Raw genomic sequence first — 20,204 nt, 5'->3', positions numbered from 1 at the left:
CTTCAAATTATTTTGGAGTGAGCAACAGTTAACTTTTCATGCTTGTGACCTTTCATCAGCACTAACTCACCTGGAGGAGAGGAGGAGTTACAATTAAGCTCTTGGGCCACATTTATTGTCCATCCCCAGTTTCCCTGAAGACCTAAAGTTGTGTGAAGAATACCTCCTACCATGATGAGATCACGTGAGAGAGACTTGAATATAGATACAGTGAGGCTTTGGAGGAGTCACACAGACTGGTGTGAAGCTATACATACTGATAACGTAATAGAGGTTAATATTCTAATTACTTCAGACTAAGGAAAGCTGGCAAAACTAGAGTCAATGGGAATCCGGGGGAACCTGTCTGCTGGTTGGTGTCATACCTAGCACAAAGGAAGATGGTTGTGGTTATTGGAGGTCAATCATCTCTGTCCCAGGACATCACTGTCGGTATTCCTAAGGGTGTCCTAGCCCCAACCATCTTCAGCTGCTTCATCAATGACCACTCCATGAGGTCAGAAGTGGGGATATTGGCTGATGATGTCATGATGTTCACCATTTGCGACTTCTCCGATACTGACGCAGTTCGTGTCCATATGCAGCAAGACCTAGACAGCATCCAGGCTTGGGCTGATAAGTGACAAGTAACATTCGTGCCGGGCAATGACCATCTCAAACGAGAGAATCTAACCATCTCCTCTTGATGTTCAATGGCATTACCGTCGCTGAATCTCCCACTATCAATATCTGGGGGTCACTATTGACCAGAAACTGAACTGGACCAGCCACATAAATGCTGTGGCTACAAGAGCAGGTCAGAGGCTGGGAATTCTGCGGTAAGTAACTCGCCTCCTGTCTCCCCAATGCCTGTCCAGCATCTACAAGGCATGTCAGGAGTGTGATGGAATACTCTCCACCTGCCTGAATGGGTGCAGTTCCAACAACACTCAAGAAGCTTGACACCATCCAGGACAAAGCAGCCCACTTGATTGGTACCCCATCCACCACATTCAACATTCACTCCCTTCACCACCAACGCACAGTAGCATCAGTGTGTACCATCTGCAAGAAGCACTGCAGCAACACACCAAGGCATCTTCAACAGCACCTTCCAAATCTGTGGCCTCTACCACCTAGAAGGACAAGGGCAGTGGATGCATGGGACTGCCACCATCTGCAAATTCTCCTCCAAGCCGCACACCATCCTGACTTGGAACTATATCGCCGTTCCTTGACTGTCACTGTCAAAATCCTGGAGAACTCTTCCTAACAGCACTATGGGTGTACCTACCTCACATGAATTGCAATGGTTCAAGAAGGCAGCTCACCACCACCTTCTCGAGGGCAATTAGGGAATGGCAATAAATGCTGGCCCAGCCAGCGACGTCCACATTCCATGAATGAATTTTTTTTTAAAACACTCTCTAAGGTAAACTAACTAAGCATTTTCAGTTGGTGTACCAGACAAGCACAATATAGTGATCAGTGGTGAGATTGCAAACAATGGTCGTTCTTACCATGCTACACCCAGAAGAAGATTTTGAAGCAATTTAGAAGAGGGCTGACCTGGAAGAAGCACCAAAACTGCAGAACTTGAACAGGCTGTGGAAAAGCTCCTAGATCCAGACATGGAGAGTTGGGGAATCAGCAGTACAAATGCGGTCCAGCACTTTGAAGGCTTTGAGTCCGAGAACCAAGCAACAACTGAGGATCTGATGAACAACGCTGAAAGGGTTAATAATTTTTTTTTTTAACCCTAACGACTCTAAGCAGGCAGCACCGGGAAAGTAGCAAGGGCTGATCAGAGGTTGGCGCCATTATTCATGACGACCGGAGTAAAGAGAGAGGGGTAAAAAGAATAAACGAGGCTGCAGGTATTCGATTCTCTGCGGCTAGGAAGTTAAAGTAGTATAGTAGTCATGCTATAAAACCTGAGTTTAATAAAAGGAGCAAATATAAGCTTAGCGGCGAGATTTCAAAGGCAGAAATGTTGGCCATGGCGAGAGTCAGCACAGGGCTGACAAAGCTGGGAAACTTCTGATACTGAAGGAGAAAACCCAAAAGTGAAAGTCAAACAAATTGAAGCAATGGAGCTAAAATTCACAATACCAGAGAGATTTGGACACATGGAAAGATCAAATCAAACCCAAAATTGGTCACTCTGGTGAAAAAGACTTCAGAGATACAGAATTGCTTCCAAATTAGACAGTCAGTCTGAAGCAGAGCAAGATAACACATTGTTGTATTCTACTGAGGCTTATAACGTGAAGATATAGCAAGACACGGCGCTAATGAGACATCTGCCAAATTTGATGAAGTTTTAAAAGCTTTTGATTCTTATTTCAACTTGTGGAGCAATAAGATTTTAAAGCAAGATTCAACACTAGGGTCCAGAAACCAGGAGAAACAGTAGGTGCTTTTATCAATGACCTTTACAGGCTACCTGAAGGATGTGAATATGAAGACCTTTAAAGCAGAATTAGTAAGAGACCGCATTGTAGTAGGTATTGCTGATGAATCCTATCAAATTTATTGCAGTCTAAAGAGGACCTCACCCTGGACAAAGCAATTCAGCTGGTGAGACAAACCGAGGTCTGCAAGAACAACAGAGTAATCCGGAGAGGTGAAGAAAGGCCTTGATTCAGGAAACCTCTAGTGACTGTCCAGTTCCTTCACCAGAAAAAGAAGCACCAGAAAAAAAGGTACATTGCGGGGTGAAGCAAAAGACACCATTAAACTCTGCCAGCGATATGGTGCCAAAATACCCACAGGCGTGAACAGTATCCTGCAAACGAAGCAATGCTTCCACTGTAAGAAAATGGGGCATTTTGGTAAAATGTGCCAATGTAAAATCCCTACTGCCACAAGCTCAAAATGAAAAGCATTCAAGCATAGAGTGGTTAACAAAGTTTATTTGCTCTCCTGAAGGAGGCTATCAAAACACTTTCTTAGTGAGATTAATGATCCTCCTCAGGCTTTTTAGTCTGCAGATAGATATGTCAACAGAGATGTCACTAATTTTAAATTGGACACCAGAGCCAGTGTAACAGTCTTATCAGACAAAGAGCTGTGGTTATCAACACATCAACACATTTTCTGCAACTGACAGAAAGGCGAAACGTGGGGTTAAACTTGGATACACGGCCCAGGAGGGGTTGAACTCAAGGTAAAGGGGAAGGAAGTCACAGGCAACACTGCAGTACAAGGGAAAGCAAATATTAGAAACATTATGTTCTAAGGAATCATGAATTCTCTGTCTCAAATGGAAGAGCTTGTATTGACCGTCATCTTATAAAGAAAGTAGAAGTTGTTAAGCAACAAGAATCCAGGCGTCACTTCCAAGAGGAGTTCCCAAAATTGTTTGCTGGTCCAGGAAGACTGAAGACCAAATATAGTATTACTTTGCAGAAAGATGCTACAGCAGTTTGGCTTTTCGCACCTAGGAAGATTCCACACCCACTAATGAAGCAAGTCCAACATCAACGAGAAGACATGACCAGGGTGGGAGTCATTTCTCCTGTTACTGAACCGACAGAGTAATGTTCGGGAGTGGTTCCAGTTCCTAAACCTAACGGTGATCATCACATTTGTGTAGACTTAATAAGGCTGTAGCAGAAGTTGATCTGATGTCTTCAGTGGACAAAAGCTTGGCAAAGTTATCCAGAAGTACCATGTTTATGAAGCTTGATGCAAATAGTGGCATTTGGCAAGTTCCATTGCATATGAAGTCAAGGTTATTGACAATTTTCATTACTCCGTTTGGAAGATTTTGTTTCAATCGTCTACCATTCGGTATCACATCAGCACCGGGAATATTCCAAAGAACCATGTCGAATATTCTACAGGGCCTTGAAGGTGTAATATACCAGATGAATGACATCTTAGTTCACGGTGAGTCAAGTGAAGAACAAAACCTGAGGGTTGGTGCTTTTTTTTCTTGGGGATGAACGAACAAAATAAAAAGTTTAACTGAGCTCAGAAGAGGTGGTTAAACACTTTTTTTTTTAATACCATTTTTTAGAAGGCAAAAACTCCACCCAAGTGGTTTATGACTACTGGAGGTGACTAGTGTTAGTGATGTACAGTATTTCATCCTTCATTTCATCATGTAAATTAGCAAATCAAAATTATTGGCCAGGGCTTTGCCTACAACAGCAAAGTAACGGCTTTTACTGTTCACCTCATGTACAAATGCCCACATCCTTATCACAGGATTGTCGGTGGGGATTTCTGCTTAGACGGTGTCTGTCTTAATGTGGCACCCTCTACAAAGGATCTATGGCAGGCAACAGCGAGGCTGTTCAACCAATCAGCTTGAAAATTTTTCACCTGAGACATGCAGTGTCTAAAACAGGAAAAAGAAATTTCATATACATACTGAAAGCAAAATAAATATTGGGAAATACAGAAGGGATTAAGGGAGAGCGATGGAAGACAAGTACAAAAGAGTTAACTTTTTTGCAACATTAATTTTCCTGGAACGCAAGTCCATATTGTAAAATGAATTTTTCAGGTCAGCGGAGTGTTCACTATCATTTATTACGCCATTTTAAAAACTCACTTAACTCCTAAATGTACCACCCCTAACTTCTCCGGACGTTTTTAGTAGAACCCCACGTTTACGCCATTATAGTGATTTTAGTTCCAAGCCTATTGGCAAGGACTGCAACAGCGCACTCTGTGGGCATCACTGACAGCAACACCTGGATTTCTGTCTCTAACTGTGCACATGCGGACACCAGAAGTTGCTGTTATTTTACCCTATAATAACATTGAGCGATGATAGCATCACTCTTCTCACCAGCAGCCACTGGGAGATTACAGATGAGAAAATAAACTTGAGACCCTTGTGTGGCATTGTGTGGGGTTAATGACCAAGCACACTTCAGGGGCTTAAGGGCCTTTTTTGAGAATTAATAGTGGGGTGTGGTAGGTATAATTTATATTGAATGGCTGCACAATTGTTCAATGTTATGAAAGCACATATGTGCACATTTGCTTATCTGTAATTACCTCATGTTGAACTGGGGATAGAAGTGATCTGGGAGCAACTATTTTGTCTTAACTTCCTGCTTGGTTGACCCAACTCTAACATTACGGAAGTAGAGATTTTGTGTGGCACATTGGAGAAAACCAACTTCCTTACAATCAGCAGGTCTAAGCCATAAACACTAATAATAAAGGAACCACTGAGAAATGGAAATACTAATATCTGTTTTCATCTGGGCTATTGCTGCTAATCATGTAATGTATTTGTTTAAAAAGTATTTCAAGTCCTATCCTATTTTGCTGATTGTCTAACATTGCATTTAAAACCCCACCCAAGCGAGAAATAGTTTAAACTGAAACTTTATATTTCCCTCTCTATTTAGGGAGGGCAATAATGCAGAGAGAATATTTAACCTGATGCCTGAAAGGAACGAACATTCTGTCTGCACAATGATTCGAGGAATGATTAAGGTATTACTAGTGTTCCGATGTGCCTACTCACTTTATATTGTGCATTTGATTTGAGCTGTAGTTAACTTCTGTTTTGTTTGTTTAGTATGGCGCTTATACAAAGGCTATGAATATGTACACTGACTTGCTGAACAATCGAATGAAATGTGAGTTGAAAAAATGGTATCCTTGATTGTACATGCTGAGATTTTGCGTGGATATACAATGTATATGACTATAGGTAGACCTGATTGAGGAAACAGTATCATGAAAACAGGAACAGACCATTCAGTGAGACCTGTATCTCAGCTCAATTTACCTGCCTTTGATCCATATGCTGTGATACTTGTACCTAATAAAAATCTGTCAATCTCAGTCTTGAAGTTTTCAATTGACCTGACACCCCAGGTATTTTGGCCCACTAATGGCCATAGCTCATGATGGTCACTTGTATTATAACCTTTCTGGTCATTCAGACCCAGACTTTGCAGACAAAGGAACAGTGATTTATTTATAATTTTCAAAACAATTGTATTTGGTTGATGGGTCTGCAGGAGCCCTGAATACTTTTCCAAACCTATAAACATTGCTCTTTTTGGAAACTAATTTTTGAAAGTATTAGTAAAGATAATGTGAGTGTCTCCAAACTCCTTCCAGAAATTTAATAAATAGGTGTCACTAAAGCATTTATTTAATGTCCCTTTTCCTTATTTTCTCCCCTCTTCCACACCTGTTTCCCCACCACCTTCCATTTCTAAGTTAAAAGAGAATTAGTTGCATACTAAAGGAGGTAGAGTTTACCCGGACTACTAGAGTGAAACTGCTCCGTAATTGGGGACCAGGCACATTTCCACTGATGAGGGTAAGATGAGGGGTTGGCCACCAGCAGCCACAGGGAGACTTCTGAGACCCTTGTGTTGCATTGTGTGTGTGGTTAATGACCAAGCACACTTGAGGGCTTGTTTGAGAATTTATAGTGGTGTGTGATGGGTATAATTTATATTGAATGGCTGCACAATTGTTCAATGTTTTGAAGCCAGAGATGTGCACACTTGCTTATCTATAATTACTTCATGTTTAACTGGGGATAAAAGTGATCTGAGAGCAACTATTTTGTCTTAAATTCCTGCTTGGTTGACACACATCTAACATTACGGGGAGTAGAGATTTTGTGTGGTGCATTATAAGGAAGCTGGTTTTCTACAAACAGCAGGTCTAAGCCATAAACACTAATAATAAAGGAACCACAGAAGTGGAAGTACTGATGTCTGCTTTTATTTAGCATGGAGCAATTGGGTAGGCTGCACTGTTAAATCTGTTATGTTTCTGATCTGTATCCAATGTTTAAAATAAGTTAAGAGTAGGCAGTAATAAAAGAAGAAAATTCACAGCTTAAATGGGATGATATATTTTCTTGAATGCTAGTGAAATGCAGTTTGTTTAATTTGTTTCATCTTTATTACACCTTGATCTGCACCCCAACCGCACCAACTGCTCTAGAACTTTCTAACCTTGTTGCACCCTTCTCGCTCCTCATTTAAAATGTTTGTTCTCTACTGCCCACCTATTTGAAAAAAAAATTCTCTGCTTCGCTGCTTTCCTCCCTGAGTCTCTGCGCCAAGTGACGTCTTGTCTTATCCCTGGCGATTTCAACCTCCATCTCAATTCACTTTGAGCTCTTTCTGTTTTTCCTTTTTTCGCGAGCTCTCCTTTGAGACGCTCCTTTTAAACCTACCTCTGACCAAACATTTGGTCATCCGCCCTAATATCTCCTTATGTGGCTCAGTGTCAAATTTTGATAATGCTCCTGTGAAGTGACTTGGAATGCACTATGTTAAAGGTGCTATATGAGTACAAGTGGCTATTATTTATTAATCTCTGTTTTGCAGCGGATGTTCATACTTTTAATGCATTAATATCAGCAGTCCCCGAATTAAAGGAGATGTACAATGAGAAAGTGGATTTACTTGTGGTGAGTAGAAACCAGGACATGAACCTGTCTTTCCCTGTTGCGTATCAGTTTATTTACTCAACTCTGGGTACTGCCTGTGTGGAGTTTGCAAGTTCTCCCTGTGTCTGCGTGGGTTTCCTCCGGGTGCTCCGGTTTCCTCCCACAAGCCAAAAGACTTGCAGGTTGGTAGGTAAATTGGCCATTATAAATTGCCCCTAGTATAGGTAGGTGGTAGGGAAATATAGGGACAGGTGGGGATGTGGTAGGAATATGGGATTAGTGTAGGATTAGTATAAATGGGTGGTTGATGGTCGGCACAGACTCGGTGGGCCGAAGGGCCTGTTTCAGTGCTGTATCTCTAAACTAACTAAACTACTCTGTATTTCCAGTATTCTGTATCTTTTAGACAGATGGGACTTGTCACAGTTGTTCTCTAAGGTTGTTGAGGGAATATAATGGGTATGACTGTATCTATGTCTAACCTGCTTTATACCAGAGTTCCTGATGTCACACGATTCACTTCCCAGTCCTGATGTCCCCAAAAAAGAGCCAACCCTGGAAATAAGAGAAGCTATTAATCCCACTTGGCTCCAATTGGTCAAGTAGAATTTGTATTGTCAGACTTTTCACTGCCTCTGGTTCAATAACAAGGGAAAACTTTTTAAAAAGCCCCTTGCACCATCTCACACTCTCACCCCAAAGGTAATGAAATTTTAGGAGCAGTCAGCTAAATTGTCCTGCCTTTTTATCATTCTGATCCAATGAAATAAAATCTGAGGATGTTGGGTTTAATATTGCAATCTTATTCAGCCCTATTAGTTGAGCATTATAGCAGACAATTCCTTGGACTCAAATGTGAGAGCATTTTGTATGCCGTTATATGCAAAACAAATCATGCCCTCTTTGCTTGCCAAATATAAGCTGAATTTCTGGTTGAACTTGGCATTATAAGGTGGTTTCCAAGCAATAACTCATCACTTTCCCTCTGTTTTTATCTTCGGTTCCTTTCATAGAATCATAAAGCACAAAAGGAAGGCCATTCAACCCATCAACTTTGTGCCTACTCTTTAAAGAGTGATCCAATTAGTCCCACTCCACTGATTCTCCATAGACGTGCAACATTTTCTTTTTTATGTATATATCCAATTCCCTTTTGAAAGTCACTATTGAGTCTGCTTCCACCACCCGTTCATTGGTGTGGTGTTCTGGAAATCTTTCGGACTCTGAGTTCATCAGCCTTTGATTATCTATCATATTGGTGTTCATTAATGAGCTCATCCTTTTTTACTTTTTTAAAAACAGGAGCTGCTGAAGCAAATGGCTGAACAAAAGGTGCAGCCGAACTTGTTAACTTTTAATTCAGCATTGAAGAGTCTTCGGAAGTGTGGTTCAATCGCGAAAGGACTTTCCCTGCAAATAATTAATGAAATGAAAAGCCTAAATATTGGTATGTAACTGAGCATTGTCCTTTTTTATATTTGTATTACCCATGTATCTCAGTATTTATTGGTGTTTCTTTTGCATGTTGATGCTGCAATAATTGAATAGTAAAATACATCACCGGATCTTGATAGCTTTGATCTGATCCATTGGTTGTGGGATCGCTTAGCCCTGTCTATCGCATGCTGGTTAGCATGCAAGTAGTTCTGTAGCTTCACTAAGTTGCTACCTCATTTTTAGGTATGCCTGGTGCTGCTCCTAGCTTGCTGCCCTACATCTTCATTGAACCAGGGTTGGTCTTCTGGCTTGATGGTAATGGCAGAGTGTGGGATATGACAGACCATGAGATTACAGATTTTCATGGACGTAATTCAAAATCCTGGACCTTGCTACCTGACAACAACACTGAGAGCATCTTGAATCACTACAGTCCATGTGGTGAAGAAGGCATCTCACCCCCACCTTCTCGAGAGTAATTCGGGATGGACAATAAATGCTGGCCTTGCCAGTGATGCACATAGCACAAGAATGAATATTTTGAAGATTCCTAGTCTGTTACTTTCTCAGCTGGCATAGCAATTGAACACTACAAATGGCATTGCTGCCGCAGGCTGGAAGACATAAAGTATCAGCCACTGTGCCAACTCCTGATAGCATCTACACCCATTAGTAGCAAACTGGGCCAGGCTTGGATATGAAAGGCATGCTGTCATAGATTTACATGTGAAGATTGGGAACCTGGGCAAGATTCCTTGGGGGTCTCAACACACCTCAGAAAAGCCTTAGAAGCAAAAATGAAAGGGACACCTGTACATTTTCAGGAAGGTGCATCGTAGCGGGGTGTGGGCGGAGAGCTGCCTGATGTGCAAACAACTGCGTTGCATCGCAAAGTAAATAACTGCCTTTTTGTGAAATACTTTTTCTTTTTGGATACTGAAAGTAATTTCAGTGTTTGAAAGTGTAAACTCAATTAAGGATAGGTGAATCAGGATATACAAATGGTATTTTGATGAAAGGTCATCGACCTGAAACGTTAACTCTGTTTCTTGCTCCACAATTGCTGCCAGATCTGCCGAGCATTACCAACACTTTGCTTTTACACAAACGTTTATCCTAGTTGAACTATATAAAATTACCTATATAGATATACGGCACAGAAACAGGCCATTCTGCCCAACCAGTCCATGCGGATGTTTATGCTGCACAAGGGCCTCCTCCCATCTTTCCTTATCTAAATCTATTATCATAACCCTTTATTCCGTTCTCCCTCCTATGCTTGTCCAGCTTCCTCCCCCCCCCCTCCCCCCCCGAAAGCATCAACCACTGCCTATGTTAATGAGTTCCACATTCTCACCACTCTGGGTGAAGAAATTTCTTCTGAATTCCCTATTGGATTTTTTGGTGACTATCTTATATTGATGGCCTCTAGTTATGCTCTTCCCCACAAGAGGAAACATTCTCCATATCTCCATTGTATCAAAACCTTTCATAATTTAAAGCCTGTATTAGGTCATCCCTTAGCCTTTTTAAAGAGAAATGTGACCCAGCATGTCAATCCTTTCCTGATAATATACCCATGCATTTCTGGTATCATCCTTGTAAATCTTCTCCGCACCCTCTCTGGTGCTTCTCGATCCTTTCTATAATATGGCAACCAGAACTAACCAAGGTTCAATACAGATTTAGCTACTTGTCAATTCTGTCCCTCTAGTAATAAAGCCTAGTGCTTGGATTTCTTTTTTGTTATGGCCTTGCTAACCTATGGCTCAACTTTTATTGATTGGTGTAATTGTACTCTGAGATTCCCTTTGTTCCTCTCCCCCAACTAGACTTGCACCTTCCAAGTAATAAGGGACCCCCCATTCCTCCTGCCAAAATGTACTACCTCACATTTATCTGTTTTGAACTTCATTTGCCAAGTATTTATCCATTCTACAAGTTTTTTTAATGTCCTGTAATTTATTGCAGTCCTCCGTATTGATTATTCCCCACTCGCCCCTCCCAATTTGGTGTCATCCACAAATTTATAAATTGTATTTTTGATTCCTAAGTCCAAATCATTAATGTAAATTTTGAACAGCAGCGGTCCCAGCACTAATCCTTGTGGAACACCACTTCTCACCTTCTGCCAGTGAACGTTACTCCCACACTCTGCTTTGCCTTGAAATCAGCTAGCAATCCATTCTTCCACTTGTCGCTTAACTGCACATTCGCTGACCTTATTCATTAGTCTATTGTGGGACACCTTATCGAAGGCCTTTTGAGAATCCAGATAAATTGCATCTACTGCATTACCACTGTCTACATTGTTGTTCAAGCAAGATTTTCCCTTTTGAAATCCATGCTGACTATTCCATTATTTTTCCAGCTAACTGGTCTTTAATTCCCTGAGCATGTCCTGTAGTCGAACTCAAGTGTAATTTAAGATGAAGTAGGATGACAGGGCAGGGAATAATTGGTCCGAGGAACATGGGTGCAATTCAGTTCCCATTACACATTCTGTCCTTTTATATATAAAATATTTTGGTTTTATATTTAAAAAAATGTTAAAGTGCAGCAGTTTGTCAGAGTAGTAGAAGCTGAATAGAGTATAGGAGTTGCTCTGCAGTATAAACTGAGGAGCTGAGATGCGATTCAAATTCACTGGTAGGAAGGTGTAATTATATCATGAGAAGTTTACGTAGGTGGTTTCCATTATAAATGATTAAGTAGAAATTTATAATGGGGAACGTGCGACCAACACAAGAAGTAAGGTTTTGTCGGCAGCAGGTGCATGCAGATGTAAATTTATTTTTAATTTCTTGGAGATGTGTTTGTAATAAACCTAAATAAATCTCTGCTGGCAATGATGATTGGCGCAGGGGTACGGACCTCAGCTGATGATGGGAGCTGAGTGTGGATGTTTCTTGCTCAGCTTGCATGTGGTGGGCTGTTTTAGAAGCATCTACACGAGAAAAACGCCTATATCTGAGCCAGCATTTGACACTTTTGAGTATGATTTAAAATGATGACTGTTAACCAACCTCATTTTGAGCTGTTTTGGTGGCTCGGATTGTCTTGTGATCTGTTTGTATTTTAGCTGAATGTTTTGGCACATCAGGCAGCTCTCATTCCCAATCTATGTTTTTCCTATTCTCCAAGCACAAAACATTCCAGTGCACAAGAGTTCTAATCTTTTTTTCTTTTTTAAAATGTCTTTTTTTTTAGAACCAAGTTTGGCCACCTTTGATCACCTGCTTGCTATATTCTATAAACCTGGTAAGTAAACACTTGAGTACAGGCTAGAAACTGTGGCTCTTTCGGTAGCATACAAGTCAACCATAACTGGGTAAAAGTGGATTTCTTTTAATGTATAGGGTTTTTAAAAAATATAACTGGAGCCTTCCACTTCCAGTGCACTTCAACAAAACGTAGCATGTCCTAAATTGTCTGCAGTATACTTCATGGCTTTCCTCATGTAGTGCCTGTGTACCTGGGACCTGGTTTGTATGGAATAAACCAGCTGCAACCAGCCACTGGAGTCACAAATGTCCAGCCATAATAACTAATTCAATAAACCATCTCTGTGGGTATTCGAATTTAGACTCTATACGTAGGTTAAATTTGCCCTTTTGGTAGTGTTCCGTGTTCTGGTTTTGGAGCGGTAAACATTGAGAGCTAATGCCTGAAGTTTGATTTCAAGAATATGTTCTATAGTGAGTGTGACACCATTCCTGTTGCTAAGGGCTGCTTTGATTATCTTACAGGCTTGTACATTGAGTTGTTTGTGTGTGTAACAGCACTGAAGCCTTTCCTTCTTTCAGGAATTAATCCTGTTAGGCATCCTAAGTAATAAAGGTAGCATGGAGATGATTTCCCTCATCAATCATGTCCGGACTGGGACTGATTTTGCTGGATAATTTGTAACACATAACTATCCTCTACTCAATGCATTTCTTTCTAGATGAAACCTAAAGTGACTGCTTTGTGTTGTGGGCTAGTGCGTGAAGCAGCTGGCAATGATGAGTGGCGCAGGGGTACAGACCTCAGCTGGATAATGGGAGCTGAGTGTGGGTGTTCTTTCTTCAGCCTGCGTGTGGTGGGCTTTAAGAAGCATCTAACACGAAAAAAAATCGCCTATGCCTGAGCCACTGCTGTTGTGATTTTAAGATTCTGGATCTCTTAGACGTGATGTGTATTCACAGTTTCAAACAGTCCTGCAAATTGGGAGAAAATAAGTAGAAACGCATGAACGGTGTTTGAAAAGGAAAGAGCAATGAATGTTTTATTGGCATGACCTTTCATCAGATCTGATGTCGGTTGTTCCCTTAAATATAAATGAAAACACCTGAGACTGTTTTGGAATACAATTCCATTCAGAGCTGCTGTGTGGACAAGTCCCTGATTCTAGCTTACCTTTTCTTAGCAAAATCATCTGTATCTGCAGATTGAGTTTCACATTTATTAAAAATCCAGGAAATGAAATGCATTCTGTAAAGATCTTTCTGTGCTTAAATGACGCCCAGACCTCCCCTGCAATGTGTTAACAATTTCCCTTTTATCCTCACAGCGGCAGCTGGCCGACCCCACACTGACATTATCTTTGAGGTGTTCGATCAAATCGAAGAGAAACATTTTGAACCCCAGGATCCTGATGATGGTAAGTGAGGAGTAAAGTGTAAGCAATGGTAATTTATCCTGTGGTAGAGCTAGAATTACTTAAACATCCTTTTTTTAAAAATAAGTAAAACTGTTGGATTCTTCCATCAGTGTTTGTCTGTGACATAATCCAGCTTGTGCCAGAATTGCTGACAGATTTGAGCTGTGAAGCAAATGGCACTTCAGGCAAAATTTATACATTGGGTTAACATTAAAGGATTTTTATCTTCCCTGCTTACTATTTTTTTTATTCGTTCATGGGATGTATGCGTCAGTGGCAAGGCTAGCATTTATTGCCCATTCCTAATTGCCCTCGAGGAAGTGAGCTGCAGGCTTGGGGTGTAAGTACACCCACAGTGCTGTTAGGAAGGGAGTTACAGGATTTTGGCCCAGTGACAATGAAGGAACGGTGATATAGTTCCAAGTCTGGATGGTGTGTGATTTGGAGGGGAACTTGCAGGTGACGGTCTTCCCATGCATCAGCTGCTCTTGTTCTTCTAGGTGGTAGAGGTCGTGGGTTTGGAAGGTGCTGTTTAAGGAGCCTTGGTGCGTTGTTGCAGTGCATCTTGTAGATGGTACACACGGGTGCCACTTTGCTTCGGTGGGAGAGGGAGTGAATGTTGAAGGTGGTGGATTGGGTGCCGATCAAGTGGGCTGCTTTGTCCTGGATGGTGTTGAGCTTCTTGAGTGGTGTTGGAACTGCACCCATTCAGGCAAGTGGAGAGTATTCCATCACACTCCTGACTTGTGCCTTGTAGATGGTATTGTAAAACCTCGTGTCTGTCACAAGATTTTTGTAAATTGCAAACCTGGGGGCTATGGTTCTATATACCCTTTTTAAATCAAATTTTTGGGTTCATGCAGTGGTCACGTTTAGCAACTTTTGGTGTCACATCAGTGTCATTCGCCTGTCTTGTGCCTCAGTCTGCAGTGCTTTGGGACTGGATCAATACCAACCAAACTCCTCTTGCACAGGATCCTTACTGCTAAGAGAGATTAGGCCACAGGTTGAAAAGAATAATGGTGAGGTGATTGAGAAAGTAACAAATGGCTGATGGAGATGAAGATTAAGATTGCAGGAGAAGGGAATAGTGGGGAAAGTGAGCTGGCAGATGTGAGGTTCTGGGGTTGGAGATTGAAGACAGGAAACTTCAGTTAGTTTTGACGTTAATGCAGCAAGAACCCCCTTGGTGGAAGGGTGTGTAGGATCACGTATTCACAGTAGACAAAATGAAAGAGACATGCTCACGTGCGCTGACCAGTACCGATAAAGGCAAGGAGAAAATGTGATGAGAGTTAAAGGCTAGAGGAGAGGGAGTGATAGTTTTTCATCTGATGGGCAATCAATGCCAATGGTAATTTTGCTATCAAAAATACTCCTAACACACAGTGGTGAGTTGTATGTATACAAGGCAAATTGTACAAGGAGTGCTGCTGAAGTGTCAGCTTGGCTAAGTTGGTAGCATTCTCGCCTGCGAGTAAGATGGTTGTGCGTTGAAGCCTCACTGGGAAATTGAAATGACCTAACACTGAGGGTGTCCTGCATTGTGGAGGTGACCTCTTTTGGGTAAGGCATTTAAACCAAGTCCCGAGTGGATGCAAAAGATCCTGAGACATTTGATCTTGCTCAACGTTCCTCCCTCTACTAATTCTACTAGAAATAAAAGATTAACTGGTCTTGTTTTCTTTCTCCGCAGTGCACTTCTTTATCAGTGCTATGAGACTGGTAAGTATAGATCTCTTTCGTGTAAATAAAGCAGTTGTTTCTTCCTCCTTTCATTATTGGTGTTGGTTTATTCTGCTTTTGGTGTGATTCTCTAACTGCTTCCAGCATACAGCCTTGTAAAGATAAAATACTATAGGATTCTCTCTAATAACTGTGTGTGTGTCTGGGGTGGGGTGGTGGTGGTGGTGGCAGCAGGAGTGATACTATCTGAGTGATGCTAATCCTTTTCACTAAAGCTGGCTCTATTGACTGCATTCTCAACCTTTCAAATGCTCTTCCGACTTGATACAACTTGACGAAAGCAGTCCTGAAGTTTTTCTATAATTAAAGCTAACTGTAATTGGTATTTAGAGGGATGCAGTTGCAGAGGCTTTATTAAACTACATGTTCAATTCCTCCTTCCCCCACCCCACCCCCAAACAATCCTCAGTCGTACAGCATAGAAACAGGCCCTTCGGCCCACCGCGTCCATGCCGACCATAATGCCTATCTATACTAATCCCACCTGCCTGCATTAATTCCATATCCCTCTATGCCTTGCTCATTCAGGTACCTGTCCAGATGCCTCTTAAATGTTGCTACTGTTCCTGCCTCCTCCACCTCCTCAGGCAGCTCATTCCAGATACCCACTATTCTTGTGAAAAATTTACCCCTTTGATCCCCTTTAAACCTCCTCCCTCTCTCCTTAAATCTATGCCCTCTAGTTTTAGTCACCCCTACCATGGGAAACAGACTCTGGCTATCTATCCTATCTATGCCCCTCATAATTTTATATACCTCTATCATGTCCCCTCTCAGCCTCCTCTCCAGGGAAAACAGACCCAGCCCATCCAATCTCTCTTTATAACTCAAGCCCTCCAAACCAGGCACCATCCTTGTGAATCTTTTCTGCACCCTCTCTAGCTTAATCACATCTTTCCTGTAGTGCGGCGACCAGAACTGCACACAGTACTCCAAATGCGGCCTAACCAACGTCATGTACAACTGTAACATGACGTCCCAACTCTTGTACTCAATGCCTCGGCCAATGAAGGCAAGCATGCCATATGCCTTCATACCATCCTGCCCATCTACTCCCCAAAATAGCCTGAATAAACAAAAATAACTTTCCTGCATTTGTGCGCATTTATTCAGGTATATCTGACTGTGGTTATCATTAAAAGGCAGAAAAAAATTACATATAGCTGACTGAAGTGTTGTAGAGGATGGAAATTCAACCATGGTGGGTTGTGTCCATGGTATCCAAGTCTTAAACACTTTATAACGCATTGAGGTAACATGTGAAGCGATATGGAAACCTGTGAAGAGTTTAGAAAAGGGCAGTTACTTAAGTTAACCTGAAAAAGGAGAACTAGGCATCATAAAATGATTTAAACTTTCATTTCACGCTTGGCAGTGACTTCTGGAACACACTGCCACCTAGTGTCAATATGTACTCATAGGATCACAGGAAATAGGAGCAGGAGTTTGCTGTTCGACTCGAGCCTGCTGCACCATTCAAACAGATCATGGCTGATCATCTACCTCTAGGCTATTTTTCCCCACTTTCCCCACTATCCCCATATCCCTTGATATCACTAGTATCCAGAAATCTGTCTCATTCTGTCTTGAACATGTTCAATGCAGCTTCTAGAGCCCTCTGGGTTAGAGAATTACACCGATTCACCACCCTCTGAGTGATAGTCTAACTCAATACCCGCTTTCTCCCCACATCCCTTGATCCCTTTGGCATTAAGAAATATATCTATCTCCTTCTTGAATATATTTAATGACTTGGTCTCCACTGCCTTCTGCAGTAGAGAATTCCACAGGTTCACCACCCTCTGAGTGAAGAAATTTCTCCTCATCTCGGTTCTAAATGACATACCCCGTATCCTGAGACTGTGACCCCTGATTCTGGGCTCCCCAGCCATTGGGAACATCCTCCCTGCATCTAGCCTGTCTAGTCCTGTTATAATTTTATAGGTTTGTATGAGATCCCCTCTCATTCTTCTAAACTCTAGTGAATATAGGCCTAGTCGACCCAATCTCTCCTCATATGTCAATCCTGCCATCCCAGGAATCAGCCTAGTAAATCTTTTTTGCACTTCCTCCAAGGCAAGAACATCCTTCCTCATGAGACCAAAACTGTACACAATACACCAGATGTGGTCTCACCGAGGCCCTGTATAACTGCCGTAAGACATCCTTGCTCCTGTACTCAAATCCTTTTGCAATGAAGGCCAACATACCATTCGTCTTCCTAACTGCTCGCTGCACCCGAATGCTTGCTTTCAGCAACTGGTGTACAAGGACGCCCAGGTCTCGTTGCACCTCCCCCTTTCCCAGTCTATCACTCGTCAGATAATCTGCCTTTCTATTTTTACAACCAAAGTAGATAACCTCAATTTATCCACATTATACTGCATCTGCCATGCATTTGTCCACTCGCCCTACTTGTCCAAATCACATTGGTGCCTCTTTGCATCCTCCTCACAGCTCACAGTCCCCCCCAGCTTTGTGTGGTCTGCAAACTTGGAAATGTTGCATTTAGTTCCCTCACCCAAGTCATTAACATATATATTGTAAATAGCTGGGGCCCAAGCACTGATCCCTGCGGTACCCCACACGTCACTGCCTGCCACCCGGAAAAAGACCCATTTATCCCTACTATTTGTTTCCTGTCTGCCAACCAGTTCTCTATCCATGTTGGTACCTTACCCCCAATCCCATGTGCTTTAATTTTGCACGCTAATCTCTTATGTGGGACCTTAGCGAAAGCCTTCTGAAAGTCCAAATACACCACATTCACTGGTTCTCCCTTATCTATTCTACTAGTTACATCCTTAAAAAATTCCAGTAGATTTGTTAAGCATGATTTCCCTTTTGTGAACCCATTCTGACTTTGTCCAGTCCTGTTTATGCTTTCAAGGTGTTCTGCTATCACTTCCTTTATAAGTTTTATAACTCTTTCAGTTTTTGTCCTACTCATTTAGCTGATGTATTTTCAGGGAAATTGAATCAGTTTCTCACTCTTTTTAAAAGGCCGGTGGAGGAATGGTGGGACAGTAAGCTGGACAGATCTGTATACTTACCCAATTTGAAAATGCACCAAATGATGGGATGGCCATTGTGTGCAAGCTATCTTTTCAAATTCCTCAGGTTTCAGCAAATGGTGTAAAAATTTTGCTATCAAGTGAGAGATTTAAATACTGCAAAGTCTGACACTTTCAAGTTTAACATTTTATTTTGTCTTTGTTTCCCTCCTTGCAGTGTTTGGATTTGAAAGACATTGAATTGGCTTACAGACTACACAAGATTCTTGAGACTGGGAATAACTGGATATTATTGGGCGATTCTTATCAGCAAAGTGTTTATTAGTAAGAATGTTTGACATTTATTGACCAGATTGTTATGAAAAGCTTGCAGTTTTGGTAATCTGACATCCTGGAGCACAGGCTTTGATGGTGATTGGGCAGTCAAGCCTAGGTCAGTGGTGAAATCTGGGGCAGTAGGCCTAGGTCACTGGAGCCTGGGATTTCACCACCACCACCACCCCCACCCACAAAACAACAGCTCCAAATAACCCTGCAAGCCTTTGCCGTAATAGTCATCGAGAGATACAGGCCCTTTGGCGCACAGAGTCTGTGCCGACCAACAACCACCCACTCTTGTTGGTTTGATACTTTTAATTGTGGAAAAGCTGTCAGTTTGACTTCCTTAAATATTCCACAATGTTGCAATAATGTTAATTGCTTGCATAATTAAATAACACTGAGGAACTCGGCGGAATTTGCAGAGGTCGGTAAAAGATTCCCAAAAACGTCACGCTCAAGTGAGTACTCTAACAGAATTGGAGGGAAGAAAGCGCATCTGTTTATGGGAAGTTTTTTTTAAATTAACATAGTAGTTGGATAATAAAAACAAGAAATGCTGGAACCACTCAGCAGGTCAAATGCAATACAACCAATTACTGCCCCATCAACCGACACACAATCCTGAGCAAAGTCATGGAAGATGTTATCGATTGTGCTACCAATTGGCACATACTCAGCAATAACCTGCTCAGCGATGTTTAGTTTGGGTTCTTCCAGGGCCGCTTGGCTCCATTAAAGGCTTAGTGCAAAAATGCTGAATTCTAGAGGCTAGGTGAGAGTAATTGCCCTTGATATCAAGGCACCTTTTGACTGAGTGTGGCACCAGGGGGCAATAGTGTCATTGAAGCCAATGGAAATCAGGGGGTAAACTTTCCCCTGGTTGGAATCATACCTAACACAAAGGAAGGTGGTCGTGGTTGCTGGAGGCCAATCATCTCAGTCCCAGGACATCACTGCAGGATTTCCTCAGCGTCATGTCCTAGGCCCGACCATCTTCAGCTGCTTCATTAATGACCTTGCCTCCATCATAAGGCCAGAAGTGGGGATGGTTGCTAATGATTGCAGTGTTCATTTCCATTCCAGTTCCTCAGATAATGAAACATTCTGTGCCCACAGGCAGCAAGACCTGGACAACATTCAGGCTTGGGCTGATGTGTGGCACAAATGTTACTTGCCATTTAAATGCCAGGCAATGATCATTTTGAAGAGAGAGTCTTACTCGCTCTCCTTGACATTCAGTGACATTGTCAGCACTGAATCCCCAGCATCAACATCCTGGGTGGAGGAATCACCATTGACCAGAAACTTAACTGGACCAACCATTTAAATTCTGGCATTACAAGAACAAGCCAGAGGCTGGGAATTCTATGGTGATTAACCCACCTCTTGACTCCCCAATGCCTGTCCACCATCTCAAGGCACAAGTCAGGAGTGTGATGGAATACTCTCCACTTGCCTGGATGGGTGCAGCTCTAACACTCGGAAGCTTGACATCATCCAGGACAAAGCAGCCCGCTTGATTGGGAGCCCATCCACCACTTTAAACATTCACTCGTTCCACCGCTGATGAGCAGTGGCCGTCTACAAAAATGTACTGCAGCAACTTGCCTAGGCTTCTTTGACAGCATCTCCCAAACCTGTGACCTCGAATGCCTCGAAGAATGAGGGAAAC

General features: G+C 42.1%; 1 protein-coding gene and 2 non-coding genes across 4 annotated transcripts in view; all 3 read left to right on the top strand.

Moving 5' to 3' along the window:
- ptcd3 (pentatricopeptide repeat domain 3) overlaps positions 1-20,204 on the top strand; it is a 61,000-nt gene that overhangs the window by 29,200 nt on the left and 11,596 nt on the right. For both annotated transcript variants that reach the window (XM_068029293.1, XM_068029305.1), the window contains exons 10-17: positions 5,355-5,442; positions 5,528-5,588; positions 7,311-7,393; positions 8,675-8,819; positions 12,020-12,070; positions 13,362-13,451; positions 15,148-15,176; positions 18,429-18,535. In XM_068029293.1, the coding sequence (XP_067885394.1) occupies positions 5,355-5,442; positions 5,528-5,588; positions 7,311-7,393; positions 8,675-8,819; positions 12,020-12,070; positions 13,362-13,451; positions 15,148-15,176; positions 18,429-18,535 (654 nt within the window). The remainder of the gene's footprint in view (positions 1-5,354; positions 5,443-5,527; positions 5,589-7,310; positions 7,394-8,674; positions 8,820-12,019; positions 12,071-13,361; positions 13,452-15,147; positions 15,177-18,428; positions 18,536-20,204) is intronic.
- LOC137377716 (small nucleolar RNA SNORD94) lies at positions 11,652-11,788 on the top strand. The gene has a single exon (XR_010976470.1). It is a non-coding gene; the product is annotated as a small nucleolar RNA SNORD94 (small nucleolar RNA).
- Positions 12,805-12,943, top strand: LOC137377721 (small nucleolar RNA SNORD94). The gene has a single exon (XR_010976472.1). It is a non-coding gene; the product is annotated as a small nucleolar RNA SNORD94 (small nucleolar RNA).

The sequence above is a fragment of the Heterodontus francisci genome, chromosome 1 (genome assembly GCF_036365525.1).
Source record: "Heterodontus francisci isolate sHetFra1 chromosome 1, sHetFra1.hap1, whole genome shotgun sequence".
Classification (NCBI taxonomy): Eukaryota; Metazoa; Chordata; class Chondrichthyes; order Heterodontiformes; family Heterodontidae; genus Heterodontus; species Heterodontus francisci.
Note: the sequence above shows the minus strand (reverse complement) of the source record. Positions and strands in the feature narration are given on the sequence as shown.